This window comes from Dipodomys merriami, unplaced genomic scaffold (assembly GCF_024711535.1).
Source record: "Dipodomys merriami isolate MVZ:Mamm:240054 unplaced genomic scaffold, mDipMer1.0.p SCAF_40, whole genome shotgun sequence".
In the NCBI taxonomy this organism is placed as follows: domain Eukaryota; kingdom Metazoa; phylum Chordata; class Mammalia; order Rodentia; family Heteromyidae; genus Dipodomys; species Dipodomys merriami.
In genome coordinates, this window is record NW_027205604.1 from 11,394,740 (window position 1) to 11,416,461 (window position 21,722).

The window sequence follows — 21,722 nt, forward strand, 5'->3', positions numbered from 1 at the left end:
GGTAAGATTTTACATTAACTTTCCTCAAAGAAGGAAATATAGGTGTTCATTACAGTTATCCCAAATGCAATGGTTGTTTGTTCTTGTGTTCACACTAAGGAACTCAGCATAACCCCACTTGTCGATGATGGTGGTGATGATGATGATGGTCATGATGATGATGATGATACTGTGTGTCTATGTCAAGAATATCTTCCTACTAGGCACCAGTGCCTAAGGCCTACAATCCTAGTTACTCAGGAGGAGGATATAGGGACTCTGAGGATTTCAGTCGAAAGCCAGCTTGGGCAGAGAAGTCTGTGATTCTATATAGACTTAGCCAAGGTAAAAGCTTTATTAGTGGCATGGATCAAGTGTTAGAACTCCAGCAGTGACAAATCAAGCTAATCAAGAGCTTAAGTTCCTGAGTTCAAGCCCCAGAACTGACAATATATACATAAATATATACATGCATATATACACACATATATATATATGTGTGTGTATATTTGTGTGGTATATATATAATGTATGTATATGTACATATTATGTATATATTAAATATGCATATACAATATATATCATTTATGTATTCACACAAAATATGTCTGATGTGTATATGAGTATCTGCATATACATGTATATACAGATATACACAGTATAAATGTTTCTAAATATTGCTTTACTTCCATAAGAGATGTAGCTAACCTTCAGCTAAGTTGTTTTTTGAGTTAATGCAGCAAGAATAAATAACACCAGCTGAGCACACAGTTTGGGGCTAAGTACTGAGAACTTGGTGGAGTACATAGCCATCCTTCACCAAGCCTGCAACAAAGAATCCCTTACATAAGAAATGTTTGAATTTTTCACTTTCTCTTGGTAATCTTGAAAGTGTTTGAGGACGAGGTAGAATGTACCTTTGAGGTAGTTAAAGGTACAGTGACCTGTGTATATTACACAGAAACGTATGTATTCAAGCAGCTACCACCTTTTTCTGCTCTGGGCCTACTATGTGTCTAGTGCAAGCCTGGACTACAGTCCACCTTTTTAGGATTGCAGGATAGTATGAGACAGCCACATGCCACCATGCCCAGTCACCATGCCCAGCTCTTTCATTGAAATGATGTCTCAGAACTCTTCCCAGCTCACAAAAACAGGTGTGACCACCATAGACTATTGAGGCATGGTTTCATAAGCCTTTTATCCTGCTCAATCTTCAGACACAGTCCTCCAAACAATGAACAAGAACTACTATGTGCATATGTTAACTGAAGTAAGAACCTGCATGAATTTCACTTTAAAGTGCCTATGATTGTATGGTCTGGATGAAAACATGCAAAAATTAAAATAGGACTACGCATTCATCCAGGTTTCAAAGGTGTGATATTTTGTGGTTTGGGCATTCTTTCTTGACATCCTCTCCTAGCATCTTCATGACTGATTTTAAATGTGCTCATGGTGTTCCTTCTGAAAACCCTTTAGATGATTGGAACAAAGGCAGGAACATTTCTCGTTTACTCATTCAGCTGGAAGAACCAATGGGACAGCAACTGATACACAAAGGCAGATCCCAGTTTCAGGCTAGTGTGGGACAAACGTTCACGAGACCCCGTGTCAACAACAGCAACCACACCACACTCTGTGTCCAATGGCCATCTGGCATAAATAGGAAAACTGGGCTTCAGGCTAGACTGAGAAAAACCAAGACATTGTCTCAAAAGTAGCTAGAGGGGCTGGGAAGGTGGCTCAGTGGTAGAGCGTTTGCCTTGCATGCATGAGGCCCTGGGTTTGATTCCTCAGCACCACATAAGCAGAAAAAAGCCAGAAGTGAAGCTGTGGCTCAAGTGGTAGAGTGCTAGCCTTGAGCTGAAGAGCTGAGGAACAGCACCCAGGCCCAGAGTTCAGACCCCACGACCACACCCCCCCAAAAAAAGTAGCTAAAGCAGGAAGGACTAGAGGCATGGTCCAAGTGGTATAGAAAGCTTGAAGACTTGAGTTCAAATCCTAGTACAACATAAAGGAACAAAATCAGAATACGTTTATTTTCACTTATTACAATATTTTGTCAGCTAGTGAGGAGAGATACTTTAAAATAAGCAGGTAAAAGAATTTATACTTCTGGGCGCCAATGGCTCACGCCTGTAATCCTAGCTACTCAGGAGGCTGAGATCTGAGGATTGCGGTTCAAAGCCAGCCCAGGCAGGAAAATCTGTGAAACTCTTATCTCCAATAAACCACTAGAAAACCGGAAGTGGTGCTGTGGCTCAAGCAGTAGAGTGCTCGCCTTGAGCTGAAAAGTGCAAGAACAGCACCCAAGCCCAGAGTTCAAGCCCCACGACCGACAAAAATATAAACAAAAAACTTATATTACAAATACATTTTTTCACATTTGTTTTGACCATAGTGTCAATAAGTGAAAGGAGAAATATCTCATTTTACTTATGCTGCAAAGGAGTGCACATTGTCAATAGTAACCTGCACAAAGCCAAATTGCTAGAGTTATTCAAGTGGTAGAGTACCAGCCAAGTGAACAAGTGACTATGAGGTCCTGAGTTCAAGCTATAATAACACCTAAAAACAAAAACAACAAAAAACAGAAAGACTCAGGTAAAAATGCCTCCTGTTACTTGGAGGCAGTGGCTTAGCACAATAAGTGTCTGTGGGATTAAGAATACACTTTGTGTAAATCTCCTTTGTGAGATAAAAGTCATGCTGTGAATGCAATCACCAAATGTGAGCAGACTAAAAAACAATGTCAAGATACAAATTGTACTAAGGCTCAGAAAGATTAATTAGTATTTGCCTGATTATATTTAGTAACTGTGGTGATTCTCTAGCAATTCAGTGCTTGGCTAAATGTCACGCTCTCTGCATTAGATGGATAATAACTTTTAAAATCCAAGGTGAGTCTGAGTTTGGTGGTCCCCTCCCCTTTTTATTTGCTTTGTTTTAGTTTTTTTTACTCCATGATTTCCAAATGTTCCTCTCAATTTCCCCCCAAAGATCAAATTGTTGGCATTTCCAAAGTCATAACCCATTCCAAAGAAACAAAAGAATGAGTTTCATTTGGAAATACCATGAAGGAAAGCATACAAGAAGACAGAAAGTCCATGAGAGGAAAAGAAACCTGGAAGATGGGGAACAGCTCACCCCCATCTTGAAAGTGGTACCCCAGTGGGGAACGGGGTGTTTCCACTTTTAAAATGTTGTCTGGAAAACCATGATCTGCTCTGATCATGATTCCTTTGATTTCATTAGAACTTCCATTCATGTAAACTTTTATGTGAATTAGTTAGGAAATTGCAAATTAGGTAAGTGGTTGTAGAAATGATGACTCATGACTTTAGGAGCTTGAACATTTCATTTTATTCCAAGAGGGATTAAGCCTTTCCTCCCTTTCTCTTCAGAGTTTTGTAACTAAGCTCTCTGCAGAATAGGTACACACACCCAGACATAAGCAACACCCCTTGTGAACACATCCATAGGTATCTAAACACACACCTCTTGTTCAGTGCCACTGAAACACAAACAAGGTCTCCACTAACAGGTTGAGAAAGATCAAAAGGGACTCACATGTTGCTTTCATTGGCCCTTCTTAGATCTGTCCTTCCTATGGCAATCTATGCTCTTCATGTGTTTCCTTCCCTCCTTTATTTACCTTGCACCCCTTTAATTCTCCCTATCCTAAAATGCCTTCAACTTTTCTTTCTTTTCCATTGTCTTCCTCTTGCTTTGCCATAGTAATTTCAGCACTGTGAATTAAAAAGCCTCACCTTTTTCTTGTTCTCCAAAAAGCAAGATAAAGTATATTAACTTTTCAGCTCAGTGTAGGTGGTTCACATCTGTAATCCTCATTGCAGAATGCTGAAATCTGAGGATTGAGGTTCAAAGCCAGATCAGGCAGACAACTGAGTGACTCTTATCTACAATTAACCAACAAGACCCAGACCGGAAGTATGGCTCAAGTGAAGTATCTCTAGCTGTGAGTCATTAAAATGTTTTAAAAGATAAATAACACAAACAACTTAAAAATGTACAACCAACCATTTGATCAGTATTAGAAATAAGTGAATTAAATACTAAATATTAAAAAATTAAAGATGCTTCTGCCTTTTGTATGTAAAATCCAAATATATATATATATATATATATATATATATATACACCCTTGTGATCCATACTTTTTCATAAAAAAGATTGCTCTTGCTAAGAAATAAAGCATGAATGAAAGCAAAGATGAAGCTTTCAAAATTGGCCTAAAATAGTGATGTCTAAGTGGGGACTGATGTTATGGAAGCATTTCAAATCATCCTGAAAACCTTTCCTGAGAAAATAGCCAGTCCATTGCTGTCTGAGTTATGGTTGAGTCCCTAGAAACAGCAAGGTTCTGTGATGGGGTAGTATAAGTGCTTAGAGACAAGGCTCTCCTACTCCTCATGCTGCTCAAGCTCGCAGAGACCCGGCTGCAACTCTGAGCTGCGCTAATGCACTGTCAAGAGTCCTGTGGTATTTCATCAGTATCGCTTACAGGGCATGCTCTCCCTTTCATAGCAGATCATTAGGTCCACGGTTGCCAGGTAATGGAATGCTGCCTGTCCACTAGCAGCCAGTGAAGGCTCCCGTGCCTGACCTCCAGCCTCCAGTGGCGAGAGAGAGCAAAGCTCGGCAGCAAACCAGCTGCTGTGCCAGGAGCTACAAAGGGAGGAACGCAAGCAAGACAGGAAGAAGAAATGATCGAAGGGGAAAATGAAGCAACGGGCTGGTCAAAGCAGCCTAACTAGGAAATCAAGTAGTTTCCTGGATGTAAAAAGCACTGAACAATGGACTGGGCATGTGGCTCAGTGGTACAGTGCTTGCTTTGCATGCATGCCCTGCATTCTATTCCTCAGTACCACATAAACAGAAAAAGCTGGAAGTGGGGCTGTGGCTCAAGTGGTAGAGGGCTAGCCTTGAGCAAAAGAAGCTCAGGCACAGTGCCCAGGCCCTGAGTTCAAGCCCCAGGACTCAGGTTCTATGGTCTATTGATATTGCTAGTCAATCACTTTAAACATGGCCTAAAATTCTGCTTGCAACCAATGAATTTATTTTGGCATCATTGTATAAGGATGAAAGTTAAATCTATGTTTCTGGGTGCTGGTGGCTCATACCTGTAATCCTAGCTACTCGGGAGGCTGAGATCTGAGGATTGTGGTTCAAAGCCAGCCCAGGCAAGAAAGTACATGAGACTCTTATCACCAATTAACCACTAGAAAAACCGGAATGGTGCTGTGGCTCAAGAGGTAGAGTGCTCTCTTTGAGCTGAAGAACTGAGGGATAGCACCCAGGCCCAGAGTTCAAGCCCCACGACTGACCACAAAAAAAAAAAAAAAAGCTTTGCTGAATTCATTGTGGAGTAAAACAGTTCATAATGATTTGTTAGGTTTGAAAATAAGATTAAAGTATATGCTAATTACGTGCACAGCACCAAAAACAATGGATTTGTGTTGGAAAAATTTTGACATCTGGATTACAGTTGTTATGCATTAAAAAGACAGACTTTCCTGTGACTACTGAACTGATTGCATTTGACCATGGAGATGCTACCACTGTATAAGTCTTTGCGAGTTTATCAGTGTAGTTCCTTTCAATGAAAAAAGTAAAAACCTTGTTTTTACCTAGACAAATCATGTACTCTATACTAGTTTATAACTACATCATTGTAGAGGATTATCAATCACTGGGATTGTGAGGCTTTTACCTAATTTTCCTGGCAAAGATAATTTGATAAGATAAAAATGGCTCATGAATGTAATCTTATCTACTTGAGAGGCTGAGTGCTTAAAGATGATTGTCCAAAAGAAAGCATAGGCAGAAAAACCTGGGAGGCTCCCTCTACAATTAACCAGCCAAATGCAAAGCAGGAGATGTGGTTCAAGTGGGAGAGTACTAGCTGTGAGCAAGCAAAGCCAAGAAAGAGTGAGGTGCTGAGTTCAAATCCAAATCCAACCAAAAGAAAGACACCAACCACTTTTTGGAGAGGAGAGCTGTAGAGATGGAAGTATATCAGAGCAGGTGACTGCTGAAGTTTGTGGGACATCTTTCCTTGTATTTTCATTGGTTCAGACTGTAAACTCTCTGTTCATGACATGTGAATTCCTGCAGGGACCTTGTACATTCCCAGGAATTGTGAGACTTAAAAGACTTAAATAATAATTATTGAGTTCTGGAGGGTCATCCCCATGAGCGATTAGGTTGCTCCAGCTTTCTCATTGCTGATCCTCTACAACTTCGCACCCCTCCACAGATCTATGGTATATGAGGTATTTCCCTTATTTCTTCAGAAGCATGCGTAGATCTTTGAGTCTAAGTAATAAGCCACAGGAAAAATGCATAGTAGGAAACAAACATGAAAAGTACTTGAAGTGTAGTGTAACATAAAACTGTATGCATTTTCTTTTTAAGAAACTTCTCTGTCCTTGTCTCCTCCTTCCTAGAAGAAGATCTGCGATGATCACGCCGGATCCAATAATACTTCTGTAAATGAATCACCACGGCAGTCATGCAATTAGCCTCGGAACAGATGTCAGAAAGTCCAGATACTGGCTGCCTGTAGCTCCAGCCGCCCCTGCCAACTCTCGCGAGCTTTGTCAGAACAGTGGGTTGTAATGTCAGTGCAGCCCCTGGCAGGAGCAGCAGCTGCATCCTGCCTTTCCTCTGAAGCATTAGTGCACAGTCCCCACTCCTGGAAAACTTGGTCATCTTTCCTTGAGGAGTGTGAGAGGTAAGTTGCTCTGAATCTCCACTTTTGGTGTCCAGACGCAGGTCTCTTTAAAGACTGGGCAAGTGTTTCGGTTCTTCACTGTTGGCTGTGTCTCTTTGGTGGTGATAGAAGCAATTGCTGAATGGGATACAGTAAAGAAGCCAATAAAGAGGCACAGACATCAGATCTGTCTGTTCTTGAAGGAGTGCACCCCCAGTCCATTTAACGGCGAAAGAAATGAGTTTCTTTCTGCTTTGTATCAAAGGGCAGAGCACTTGTGGATCCTCTAGGTCTGTGTTCTTTAGCAGTTTCTTAGAGGGAGGAAAAACATAAATCTTATTCTACTTTGTCCTAAGATTGACTAGTTAGTGACCACTCCTTGAAAGAACACCAGAACTGCTGCACTTGGGTCAGGCTTGTACATTTTTCTTTTTTTGTTTTCCTTTTGAAATGCAGCATGGAATTAATTTTTCTCGCATTGGTGGCTTAAGCAGCTACTTTGCTTGGCCAACATATTATGAAACCTTTGTAATATCAACTGCCAAGTGGAGGGTCAAAGTTTCCTTTACACTGAAGGAACGTGCATTACCTTTACAAACTTTTCTCATTTGTGTTTTCTCATGTGTGTCTTTAAACAGTAGCAAGATATCTAACATTTATGTACGTTCTTTGTCATTGTACAAATGACAAGCAAATGTTTGTCTCCTAAGTTTGAAAACTTACCTTTATGCAGTAAATACGTAAGATGGAAAGAAACCTGAACTATAAACAAAACATTTTATTATTTATATTTCAATTCTACCTCTTCTCATGCCAAGGTTATGATGTCAATATTTTTATAATCTATGTAGAAGTTATATCAACTTTATGTGAACGGGTTACTTAATATAAAAGAATATCTATGATAAATATATCCAAACTTCACTATATAACCATTACTTAGTTTGAAGATAAGCATGAATGTTTAAAGTATGGTTCAATGTTGCAATGGTAATTTCTAAGGTCTCTATACAACAAAATAGGTTTGCCATTTGCAATGCCTAATAGAAATACTAATTGGATGTTCAAACTTCTGTTTTCTTTTTTCTAGTGGACTTATTATTTGTTCTCATTTGCAGTATCTTACAGATTTGTTAACAAGAAACTTTTGAATCTACTCTCTATTGCATTTTAATAAGTATAAGCTATGAAAATCTTAATTAGGCACATGTATCTACAAATATACTCCATGTTTTGATTCATTTCTTGGTAATCACAATACATATTTAAATATTATGTTTATGTTTTGATACTTCTGCCAAAAATCTGTTCATTCTTAACAAAATAAACTGTGCCTGTTATTATAAAAGTTTAGTTGAACAGATTGCAAACAGGTTATTTTCAACTCCCAATCACTCAATTATGCACTCAATTAATTTGGTAATTAACTGTTGAGATTATTTATATAGGGCAAATTTGTTATACACTCTCTGATTGAGGAGAGTCAGAGATGTTAAGAATGCAGAATGCAACATGTCCTATCTGTACATGCCTTCCTACCGCCTACTTGAAATCTAGAAAGTTTACGAGTCCTGCAGATTCTTGAAAGTCATTGGTATAGTCTGTCTGACAACAAATCTCCTCAATTCTCTGCCTCACTCAGCTTGGGTCAAAGAATCTTTTCAGTTTTGGGAAAAGATTGAGTTGTTTTAATTATTTTAATTCTACCACAAAAAGATCTTAATAATGCAACTTGATCATTCTAACATGATTAAAGCAATTCATTTTAAGGGCTTTCTCCAATAAAACATATACTTTATTATGACTTTAAAACAGGAAAATTACCCAATTCCTGGAGAACTCTATTTTAATGTTTTTGGCATTTTTCTCATGACACATGTTGAGCAAATTATTTTGAATATTTGGTTGATATCAAGCTATGAAAAGCAAAATGTAAATAGATTGCTCTTAATTTTAATCATTCAATCACATTCATTCTTAGAATTCACTGTATAGTTATTATTGAAATTGCTGGAGAATTATGGCATGTTCAATATTGAATAAAAAGAGAAAAATGAATAAAAACTTTAGTTTTTACTTTTAAATTATAGTTTTAAAGTTTAGATTTTTCCACAAGTAGCCAATAAATTTCAAATCCAAGAGCATCTGTTAAACTACGAGTTATCATCCTCTTGGTGTCTCCCTTTCTACCTAGTATTCATTTACTTTTGACATTCTAAACAAAACACCCACCTCTTTTTCAAACATTAACTATTTCAGTAGTTAAGTGACCTGAATTCTGGTAACTTCAATTGGTGCAAAGATTTGTCCCTTCTGTATATTAGTTTGTGGACTACTGGAGTTGAATGAGTTCTAGATTGCTATTTGTACTACAATTTTCAGGAAAGGAATCAATTGCTTCATGAAAAAAAATTATTATTCAAGACTTGAGCATAGAAACTAAGAGTATTTTGTAGCCTTCATTTATTTGTATCATTTTTATTGTTTAATCATGTAACTGATAGTTATTAAAGTGTGAATATCCTTTAGTGAAAAAATGCAGAGCAACAAATAAAGATAAAGAATATCATATTGTGAAAAGATAAGTGCTTATATAAAATAATTAACAAAGATTATTTAAATTAAATATTGCAGCCAACTAATATTAGATAAAACTGCATATGTGAATGTCTTTAAGTTTTAATATGTAATACACATTTACTGTTAATGTCCATGACATTCTTAAGAGTGAAACAGTTAAGTAAGATCTACACTGCTATCTTAGTAATTAATGAGTGTATGCTTACAATGATTGTTTTTAATGTTATTAATTACAGTATTTCAGAGTGAGAACTTGTAGATACCATTGTTAAAAATAGTTCTAATTTATATAAACTGTACTGTATAAAATTGGGCTTATTTGGAAAAAAGATAAAAATAAAAACACAGATAAGATAACCTCTTATATTAGCTATTTTAAAACATAAATAATAAAATTGCAATATTTAATAATTATACATCCAAAATGTAGTGAAGTTAGTTACACTTCTTTGAAATAAAATTAGTAGTTTAAAGAAAAGTTTTATAAACATGAAAATTAGTAGAGATAAAAGTTATTAGTGTTTAATGGAAAGTTTTTTTTAACATAAAGTTAATATTTAGGCTGGGCACCAGTGGATCATGCCTGTAATCTTAGGTACTCAGGAGGCTGAAATGTGAGAATGACAGTTTGAAGCCAGACCAGGCAGAAAAGTCCAAGAGGCTTGGATTTTTCTCCAACTAACCAGCAAAAAGCCGGAAGTGATGCTGTTTGTCAAGAGTTAGAGAACCAGCCTTGAGTAAAAAATTTCAGGGGTAGTACCCAGGCTTCTGAGTTCAGAGTTGGAGTCTGAGGACTTGCATACTGCACACACAAACTCTCTCTCTCTCTCGCTCTCTCTCTCTCTCTCTCTCTCTCTCTCTCTCTCTCTCTCTCTCTCTCTCTCTCTCTCTCTGTCTCTCTCTCTCTGTCTCTCTCTCTCTCTCTGTCTCTCTCTCTCTCTCTCTCTCTCTCTCTCTCTCTCTCTCTCACACACACACACACACACAAATTGATATTTAAGTAAGGATAAAGAAACTGGTTCAGATTAGGTTTGCATTGGACACTGTCTGGACTTCTCAAGAAGAGAAATGAGGAAAACCAATGAACCTGAAATGAATTTATTGAAACAGAGCTTCAGTGACCAACACTGCATCTGATGTCATTTTCCATAAATGAGTGAGGTTTTCCAAAAAGGCAAAGAATTCTCATGTCAATTTGCTCTTCTCCTAATGTCCCCCTCCACTTGCTAAAGAAGAAGGAACTAGTTTTTGTCAGGAAAAAGAAAATTCAGAAAGAATAATAGTAGTACCTCTAAATTCCGCTGTAATTATACAAATGTTTATATTTACCAGAACTTCTACATCATTACATATTAATTGCATGCTATTCTTCAAACAAAAGCAAATTATATTTCCTATCATTATAACATTTAACTATCATAATTAATGATCATATTATATAACAGAATGGTGCAGTAATATTTTTCACTGATCCCAGCATTCGTCTAATCATATCAAAACAAGACACAACAATGACTGTGTCTTTATTTTAAAAACAGAAATTGCTCTCTCACAATAATCATATATACAAATATATTTACATATACAGAAGAATACTGGTAGAATGACATAGACCTAGACATAATTATCAGGTTATCAGCTCTGATCTAAGTGTTATGTACTGTATTTTAATTTTTTTCTGTCATTACTAGAAAAAAAACTACTTGTAACTACTAGAAAAAAAACTACTTGTACGAGCAGTGGTGAAAGAAGCTGATGTAAAATTGAAGTTCTTCAGGGCTGGAACTACAGATTGGGATTGTCCTCTTTTGACTGCCCCGAAGATGGTCTAAATTAAAGAACAAACAGAAAAGGAATACAAATCCTCAGTGCTAATAGGATTAGCTTCTTTGGTAATGCAGATTGCATTTGCAATTACAGCATCAGAAAACATAAGGGAAGTTGTTGTACCTTTACAGAGATCCAGGGTGGTTATGTATGTGAGAACTTGCACGTGAATATTTTGATTGTTTTTCTCATAATTACGTGAAGACATTCATTCTTTTCATTGAAAGTTACCTTGCATGTTTCCTCTCTCTTTATTCACAGCATTTCTGTGTAAAGATTTTCTTTGTTCATTTAAAAGACAATCTGATTTATTATAATTTTTTTTGGATCAGTCATATAATAAACACATATTCAGACCGTCACAATATCAGATTTCTAACTTAAGAAACACAGCTTTTTGGCTATCTTTTAGGGTGTAGGTTCTTATTGTGTGTAGCTCAGCCCTAGATGGGACAGCCCATCTAGGGACAGCCACCAAGACTGGACAGGTATGGTAGTGGGGACAGAGCCCAGGAACCCTCTAGGCCAAGGCAGCCAACCTGTTTAACAATGAGAGAGAGAGAGGGAGAGACAGACAGACAGACAGACCAAGAGACACAGAGAGACATAGAGGGAGAGAGACACACAGCAACAGAGAAAGAGAGACAGACAGAGAGACAGAGAGAGAACAGAAGTTCTGGGAGGGCAGTTTCTCCTCCAGGCTGGCTGCTAGGGAAAGGTAAGGCTTTGGCTGTCTGCCCTGGCGATGCCACACCCACTGCCCCCCGGGAACTCGGGGAAAGGGCAGTTCCAGAAGGCCCGATGGCAGCATGGGAATACATGAAACCTGGCTCTTTTCCTTGGCAGCAGTTACCATTTGAGAAAGTAAATGGTCCTCGTTTGAAGGGCAGGGTGAGAAAGTCATTCTGCCTTTGTCCAGCCAGGGAGGCCTGGTGGATCCCATCCACGGAGGAAACAGGCGGAGGTGCCCATACACCGTGGCTTTTTCACAAGCCAGCTGCCATGCTGCTGGGGTCGTGGGCTGACTCTTGGAAGAAGAGCTCTTTGGAGTGCTTGACTTAGGAGAAAACAGTGGCAAGGACGAAGCTGTGGAAGGAGACATCTAGAAGGCCAAACCCACATAGGGACCTGGCATTGAGGGCAGGGACACAGCTGAAGGCTCCTGGACATCAGGATAGAGAGCATCTGAGCAGCGAAGGGGAAGGCAGCGTGGGTATGCGGCCCATGCCATGAGGCTCCACTTGGGGTCTCTACCACGGCTCCATATGGACCTCATGCCTGATTTCAGGGGTGCCTTTCTAACCATTCTCCAGCCCTGTATCATTCATTTTATTGTATAAAACGAATCTCAAGAATTAGTTTTGTTTCCTAACATATCAAAGATCTATTAGTTTGTAACTCGCAAAGATTACACTGGCTTCTTGCACTTTCTCAATTCATGTCTCAGTTTTTCCTCTCAGATTTCCGTCATTATGCGCACGATTCAAACAGAAGTATTTCTGACCATGCAATTGCATTTAGCCACTGGCATCTGTTTTAATCAATTAGCAAGGTAACAGATGTGATCGACTGAAATTGCTTTCGAGTCAATATTATCTCCGATTCAAAATAGCAGCTGTGCTTATTACCATGGTGATTGTATTCAACCCGAAGAACCCGACATATCTATCAAATTGTAGAGCCACTGCCTACATAAATGGAATAAAAACAAGTAAATTTTAATCATTGTGTGTGTGTTTGTGTGTGTGTGTGAGAGAGGGGGGAAGGAAGAGAGAGGGGGAAGGGGAGAGAAAGAGAGGGAGAGGGAGAGAGAGGAGAGAGAGAGAGAGAGAGAGAGAGAGAGAGAGAGAGAGAGAGAGAGAGAGAGAGAGAGAGAGAGAGAGAGAGAGAGAGAGAGGAGAGAGAGAAAGTTAATGTGCCTGTCTTGGGACTTCAAGTCAAAAGCCTAAATACTATCCTTGATTTTACCCTCAAGGTTAGCACTCTACTACTTGAGCTACAGCTCCACTTCAGGTTTTTGGGTGGTTAATTAAAGATAAGACCTTAAAAGACTTTCCTGACTGGGCTAATTTTGAACCTCAATCCTCAGATCTCAGCCTCCTGAGTAGCTAGGATTACAGACTTGAGCCACCAGCACCTGGCAACTTAAGTCTTTTATACAGATATTTTACCTATAGCCCTAAATATTTTTCAAACAGAGGCAACAACAGTGCAAATGTCAGTTGTTCTCATTTGTTAAAATGTTTCAGTTCTCTACTTTGTTACATAATATTTTGCTAAAATATTGTTTGACTTGTCTTTTGGCAATAGACTAACATGTTAGAGAGGAAAGAATGACGGCAAGGAAGGAGGGTGTAACCAAAGTGAACGTTGATAGACATCTATAACTCCTTAACTTTCTTAAACTAGTTCACCGGTATATTGAGTGTCAACCAGCAGTGAAATGTCACCAAATCAAAGAGCTTTATTTCCTTTTCTGTCTAGCTTGCTTTCTTCCTCTATGTATTTCCTCCTCTCTCTCTCCTTTTCTCTCTCCCCACTCTCTCTCTACAGTAGAAATTACATCTAACATATAAATGGGTTCCCAGTGAATGTTACTCTTAACGTGGCTGTGTATGGATGAGAATTAATGTGATGGGTGCTTGAGCAAGCTTCCAATTCAAAGTACTAGAACCCCCTACAGAGTTCTGTAAAGATACTTGACAACACTTACAAGTCAAGTACATTCTGTACATTTGACTTATCTCCTTCTAAATTAAATTCTGGAACATTTCCATTAAAAAAAATTCTGCATAGCACCTGATAGTGATAAAAAGATGTCTTCTTCTTGTTAGTGTGCCCATCCTAGGGCTGGAACTCAGCACCTACATGGTGTCCCTTACCTTTTTCATTCAACTCTAGCACTCTGCTGCTTGAGCCACAGCTTCATTTGGGGTCTTTCCGTGGATAATGGGTGATAAGATTCCTGCAAGGGATGGCACAGAACTGAGATCTTCAAATTTCATCCTCTGAATAGCTAGGATGACAAACGTGTGCGACTGGTACCCAATGTTTTCTTTTCACATTTTCCCTATAAGCGACACTAACACAACCTGCTACTTACGTCTCTTTTAGAAAATCAACATGCAGAGCAAAGGCAAAAGGCCAGGGCCCCCGATTCTCCTGTGGCCTCTCCTGCTCTGCCTGCCCATGGAGAAGTCACTTGGCGCTGAAGAAGACCTTATAGTGGCCACCAAAGCTGGCAAGGTCCGAGGCGTGCCCTTGACCGTCCTGGGAGGCACTGTGAGCGCATTTCTGGGAATCCCTTATGCCCGGCCACCTGTGGGTCCCCTTCGATTCAAAAAGCCACAGCCTGTGGCCATGTGGACCGACGTTTGGAACGCCACGAGGTACGCCAATTCCTGCCATCAGAACCCAGATCAGAGTTTCCCGGGCTTCTCTGGATCGGAGATGTGGAATCCGAACACAGACCTGAGCGAAGACTGCTTGTACCTGAATGTGTGGGTGCCAACCCCCAAGCCCAGAAACGCCTCGGTGATGGTGTGGATTTACGGGGGTGGCTTCCAGACAGGGACGTCCTCCTTAAACGTCTATGACGGCAGATTCCTGGCTCGGGTGGAGAGGGTTATCGTGGTGTCCATGAACTACAGGGTGGGCGCGCTGGGGTTTCTGGCGCTCCCAGGGAATCCTGAGGCTCCGGGGAACGCGGGGTTGTTCGACCAACAGCTGGCCCTGCAGTGGGTACATGGAAACATAGCGGCCTTTGGTGGCAACCCCTGGAGCATCACCCTCTTTGGAGAAAGCGCCGGGGCTGCCTCCGTGGGCCTGCATTTGCTGTCCCCCCAGAGCCACCCCTGGTTCCTCAGGGCTATTCTGCAAAGTGGGTCTGCGAACGCGCCGTGGGCAGCGATGTCCCCAGCCCAGGCGAGGAACCGAACGCTGACCTTGGCCACATTGCTGGGCTGCGCTACAGAGAACGAGACTGAGCTCCTCCAGTGTCTGCGGGGCAAAGATCCCCAGGAAATCCTGCCCAATGAGGCCTTTGTCCTTCCCCACGAGAGCCTTCTGTCGGTCCACTTTGGACCCACTGTGGACAATGACTTCCTAGCTGACCTGCCCGACGCCCTCCTGCAAATGGGACGATTCAAACGCACGCAGATCTTGGTGGGTGTGAACAAGGACGAAGGGTCAGCCTTCCTGGTATACGGGGCCCCGGGTTTCAGCAAGGACAATGATAGTCTCATCACCAGAAGTCAGTTTGAAGAAGGGTTGGACATGTTTTTCCCGGGAGTGGGAGAACTGGGGAAGGAATCTATCCTTTTCCACTATGCGGATTGGTTAGATGATCAGAGACCAGAGAAGTACCGGGAAGCCTTCGACGACGTGATCGGCGATTACAACATCCTATGTCCTGCCCTGGAATTTGCCCAGAAGTTCTCAGATTGGGAAAACAATGTTTTCTTCTACTATTTTGAGCACCGTTCCTCCAAACTTCCTTGGCCGCAATGGATGGGAGTGATGCATGGCTATGAAATTGAATTTGTCTTCGGGTTACCCTTGGAAAGAAGAGGTAATTACACAAAACCCGAGGAAATTCTGAGTAGATCTATAATGAAACGCTGGGCAAATTTTGCGAAATATGGGTAAGTTCTATTTGCCATCTATGTTTTTCTCTGGTTTGTCTATGCCTGGCTTGAGCTCTGGGGTTGAGTTCATCAGAGCCACGAAGAAGTGTTATTTACTCTCTGTCTCTAAACTACTTTTCTTTTCATTATGCAGTGAATTTCCATTTATTATTTTGTTTTTGCAAAAGTTCTTAAGATAAATCATTATGAAACTCTAGTGGAAATTCTTTTGAAATTCACTTCCAAATTATTACAAAGTATTTTAATAATGTTAGAAAAAATTATGTGGTAATAACAGCTTACCATAAGAATTAAAATTATTGCAACAAAGCCAGTTAACCTGAACATATAGGATGCTCATATGTATATGGACAGGTTGGTATGTGTGTGTGTGTGTGTGTGTGTGTGCATGCGTGTGTGTGTGTGTGTGTGTGTACGCCATATAGCCTGGTTCAGTTGTATCTAATTGAAATATATATGTAAATAGATCTATACCTATCTATGATCTATCTATTTATCTATCTATCTATCTATCTATCTATCTATCTATCTATCTATCTATCTGCTCCCGTCAGTGATTGTGTTAAATGGTGATGGAATTTGCCCCTCATTATTACTAAAGCAGAGAACACTGTCTATTCTCACGATTTTCCCTAGGAAATGTTTGTGCAGAGTTTTAAACTCACCTATTTGACAGAACCTCTGAGGGTCATCACCTTTACCTAAGCTTTTCTCCACTTGCCAAATCTTAAGGCTGACATTAGACAGTGACTTTACAAAGCATCCTAATTTCACTCCCGAGTTATCAGTGTTGTGATATTGCATCCTCAGGGCCAGAAGAGACTTTTTTCTTTTTAAAGCTTGTTTAACTAAGGCTTTTCAACTTTACAACAATGTACAAGTAGTATTTATTAGTAGATACCATACTTCAGATTTCTCGTCTTGAACTTTTCTGGGCTAGCCTCATGTAGAGATGAGGCACAGTGATGTTGAAGATTCAGGACAGTGTTCCCAAAAGCAGCGTTCTGAGACTGACTTCAGAGCAAAGGGAACAGCCAGCTCTGTGGAATACTGTGTTCCTCTGGGTAAGAGTACCAACTGCACTTTCATTACATTCAACCTAACAAGACTTTTTCAGGATGTTGTTAGATTCTTTATGTCATCAAATAAAAATCATTCAGCAAAATATCAAAGACTTATTAGTGTGTTCCTCAAAAAGATTACACTGGCTTCCTGCACTTTATCTAGAAATACCTCAGTTTTTCTTCTCAGGTTTCACTCATTATGTCCACTGTCCAAAGAGAAGTATTTCTGACCATGTGTTCCCATGTAGCCAATTGCACATTGTTTAAGGAACTAGCAAGGTAACGGATATCATTCAATGAAATTGCTTTTATGATACTATTTCTTCCCATGTACAATACCAGCTAAAGTTATTGCCATTGAGATTGTAATTCATTATGCTTAAATTTTAAAAAAAGTTTTCAATTTTCAATTTTTCTTTGAATTTTATTTTGCCTGAAGATTGTTTAGCAATCATCTTTGTAACTCACAGTATTTGGGATGTTTCTAGTAACATTATTGTTGTGGACTTCTAATTTAGTTCATTTATAGAAAGAGATTGTGCCTTATAATGTTTATACCTTTGAGATGTACTAACATTTACTTTTTGACCTTGTACATGATCAGTCTATACAAACATGTAATGCCCCACTGGAAACAACGTGAGTTCTTCCATTATTTTATATTATGAGTTCTGTAAATTAATTCACACAGGATGTTAATAATTTGTCTACTTGCTTCAAGTATTGGGTGAGTGGCTGCTAAGAACTCCAACTATAATAAGGGTCTTATCTATTTCACCATGAGTTCCTTTTTAATATTTTATAACTATATTATTACTTCTATGGACATTTTAGATTTTGCATTCCTAACTTGACTCTTTGATCATAATAAAATTAATCTCCTTGTCCTAAGTTAGCTTAGTCTAGTACTGAGAGATGTGGTGATTTGTTGTAATCATCCACAGAGAGTTGGTCCTGGAGTCCCTCCACTTAAAGGCTAACATTTCTTCCTTCCCCAAACTTCTCTTTCCAAATCAGTTTCCTACTTTATTCTTATTATTCAAAGCTGTGGCTCAGTGGTAGAGTGCTTGCCTTGCATGCATGAGGCCATAGGCTCGATTCCTCAGCACCACATAAGCAGAAAAAGCCGGTAGTGGCACTGTGGCTCAAGTGGTACAGCAATAGCCTTGAGCTGAAGAGTTGAGAGACAGCGCCCAGGCCCAGAGTTCAGATCCCATGACCGGCAAATAAAAAAAAAAATTCAAAATAGGTTATTCCCCTCCATACCTTTCTTATTGTGCTGTCATAAGGTACTTATTTGTATTAGTTTTATATTTCGTATGCTGTTGTTTTGGCTTTGCTTTGGTGCTGGGGATTAACCCAGGCCTTATGAGTTTTGACTATTGTATATTATGAAAACTTTAAAATATTGTCTGATTTTACATGGTCATATGAAGTATATTTATAAAGCATTTGTAATGATCTTTTTGTTTGTGTGCATATTTTTCACTTCAGTGTTGTGTATTTTGCCTTGTGGATTCTAGTTTTCTTTCTTTTTTTGGGGGGGGGTCTGGTCATGGGGCCTGAACTCTGGGCACAGCACAGCTCAAGGCTAGCGCTCTACCACGTGAGCCACAGCGCCACTTCCGGCTTTTTTCTTTTTGCTTATGTGGTGCTGAGGAATCGAACCCAGGGCCTCATGCATGCAAGGCAAGCGCTCTACCACTGAGCCACCTTCCCAGCCCCTCTAGTTTTCTTATATGGACTGACATTTACTATACTTTGGAACAGTCTACAGAAGTTGTCATTCTTCAGGTTGTTCTCAAATTTCTCTTAAGAAACTTCCTGTATTTTATTTCAATGGAAAGATACTTAAAAAAAAGGCACATACAAAAAAACGGGATTCTGAGATGTATCACTTGCTACCAGCAGCTGTACAATCTGCTCCATTATTATCCCTTATCTTCAGTTTATGTTACATGAACATGAAGTGAGGTTTTTTCCATACCATTGTCCCAATATACAAAGGCCTTCTAAAAGTAGAAGCATGTTTGATTCCAACATATTCTCTTCATCTTTAGTTATCTTTCATTGGTGTTTCCATGTTTTTTCAAGTCTGATTTTCTTTTCTGGAAGGACAGGGGTAGGAAAATGCTTCAGGCATCTCTGATACTCTTCCTAAATGGCTATTTTATGTCATTATTTGGTGAAATAATTTTGCTGTGACCATGCCATCAGATCCATTATCACTAGCATCTCTTAAAACTCCAATTACACAAATAGTAAGCTGGTTAACGTTGTGCCAAAGATCACCACCATTCTGTGCTTCTTCAGTTTTATTTCTGTTTCTTATATTCTTATTCTTTTGCTGGTATCTCAGCAACTTCACAAATACTATCTAATGTGTGGCTGGACTCAGATGAGTTAATTGTTTATTTCACATATTTTTGATTTGAGTTTTCAGCCTAAATTTTCCTTTTTTATAGTTTTATGAATTTATTAATGCTTACTTTCACTATTTTAAAGACATGCTATTTAAAAAAATATTGTCAAGGTGATATACAGAAGGGTTACATTTGCATAAGTAAGGCAGTGAATACATTTCTAGTGGAACTTGTTATCCCCTCCCTCATTTTTCTCCCTCTTTCTCTCTCCTATCAAAAAAAATCCTTCCATGATGTACAGCTCATATCCAGCATATTGTCTTGCGAGTATCGGTGTTTCATTGGTTCCCCCTTTGTCTTTTGTCTCACCATTCTGTAGTTACTCTTCCATTCCCTAATTCAGATAAGCATATATACAATACTAGGGTACCAAAATCAAATACAATGACAACAGGGGATATATGATAGGGGGAAGAACATACAAAAGAAACAAAAAAATCACATAGTACATTAAAATCAACAACAAAGATAAACCTCTTGTGTTCACATCTTGGAGTTCCTTTTGCTTAGAATCATCTTATATGGTCATATGTACATAGCTATTGAACTACTCTGTTCATCTGATAAGATTATCCTAGATGTATAAGGGAAACCATAGAACCTATGAAAACATGTTATTTAATAATATCCTATTTGAACATATACCTTAGTTCTTGGATAGACTCAGTCCTAAACATTTTCTCATTTTTTCCCATTACATGTTTTTAACTCAAAATGTGCATTTAGTCGGTTCCTGGTAATCCTATCTATGCAAGAGGTTTATTTTGAGGGTCATGGTTCAAAGCCAGCCTAGGCAGGAAAGATTATGAGACTCTCATCACCAATTAATTATCAAAAACCTGGAAGAAGAGCTGTGGTTCAAGTGGTAGAGTATTAGCCTTGAGCAAATAAACTAAAGAACAATGCCCAGGCTCTGAGTTCAAACTCCAGGACTGGCACACACCGATGCATTGTTATGCAGATGCACACACATGGGTACCTATTCCATAGACTTACTACAGTACATTTCTTCATAGTAGATACTTTCATATACCAGAATCATATGCAGCAAATATTTTGAATCTGATAAGTACTATCTCACTGACAAAGTATGAAACATATGGATTATATTATTAAAATAAAATGTGCTGAAATATTGAGGCTGCCTACCATTTTTAGGATGAGAAAAACCATGGTTCACAGAAGAAAAGCAATCACAGCCAGTAGGTGACAGAACAAAACTGAGCTATGACTTCAGCCAACAAACATTAACTTCCTTATATTACACACGCACCAGGCTCCCTTCATCATGAATTATTAAAAGCAGTCAGAAAATATTCTGAGATGATGCATTTGATTGTAAACATGTAATTCTAGCCTGTTAGCATGCAGATATCTGCCCAATTAATGCTTCGATGTAAGGGCAAAGAATAGACTAAAATTAGACATTGTGAGATACAGAGAAAAGTTTAAGATTGTGAAGAACTGTCATCTGGCCATCTACTCCAATTTTTATCAGTCTTATAATTAGATTTTCTGACAGATAAAAGTTCTTGTGGCTTCCAGAGTGAGGGAAAATTCCTTACACTCTGATTCTGTAATTATTTGTGGTGCATTACCATAATTAACCCAACTGGAACACTTTGATGACTTTGCAGAAGATCAGGGATTAAATCCCTTTGGATTTATTTTATGGCTATCATGACAGCATCAATATCCTATTAATTCCAATCCCTCTTTTCCCCTGAGGGACTGAGTGAGGAATTACTCAGAAATGAATAAAACAATAAATGCTAACTACAGCATTCCAGGAATTGACTTTAACAGAATATAAATATAGGTAGAAAAATACATTATTATAACTTACTTGAAAAGGATGAATTACATTATGGGACCATTTAAAGGATGGAGTAGATCACTTTCTAAACTATTTCAGAAAGCAGCAGTAGTTTGCCATCAATAAGAGAGAAATTGTAGAGAGAAATTAAGTGAATCCCCTGAAAAAGGTAACATTTATGAAGGAAGCTATAAAGTACATATCTGATTACATTTTCCAGAATGCTAAATAACAGTTCAATGGGGAAAACCATTTTGCAGTATGAGAGGATATAAGTATTTTCTTAGTGTGAGAAGATATAGCTTAATTTGAGTTTTCAGCCTAAATTATCCTAAATCACATTTAGTGCATCCACTTATTTGGAAATAAGTTAATGTTGTTTGTTTCATGTTTACTCAAATATTTTCTGTATTTGGAGAATGTATAAAGTTCAGGCCAGTGTATAACTTTTCAACCTAATATTATAACAAATCAATTTTTTAGAAATCATATTACTAATTTCAAGAATAGAAACATATCACAGCTGACATATGTTAATTAGTGAATGATTAACCAGTGATTGATTCATTATCCAGTGATTGATTAATGGAGTTTTAAGCAGTGCCTCACTGTGATCTGCCTAGTTTTATTCACTTTACTCCTTTTTTG

The 21,722-nt window shown here is 38.8% G+C and overlaps 1 protein-coding gene across 1 annotated transcript in view; it reads left to right on the top strand.

The window, feature by feature from the left end:
• Window positions 1–6,584: 6,584 nt before the first annotated feature.
• Bche (butyrylcholinesterase) overlaps window positions 6,585–21,722 on the top strand; it is a 55,887-nt gene continuing 40,749 nt past the window's right edge. The window contains exons 1-2 of the mRNA XM_069991949.1: window positions 6,585–6,739; window positions 14,240–15,768. Of these exons, the coding sequence (XP_069848050.1) occupies window positions 14,249–15,768 (1,520 nt within the window). The 5' untranslated portion in view covers window positions 6,585–6,739; window positions 14,240–14,248. The remainder of the gene's footprint in view (window positions 6,740–14,239; window positions 15,769–21,722) is intronic.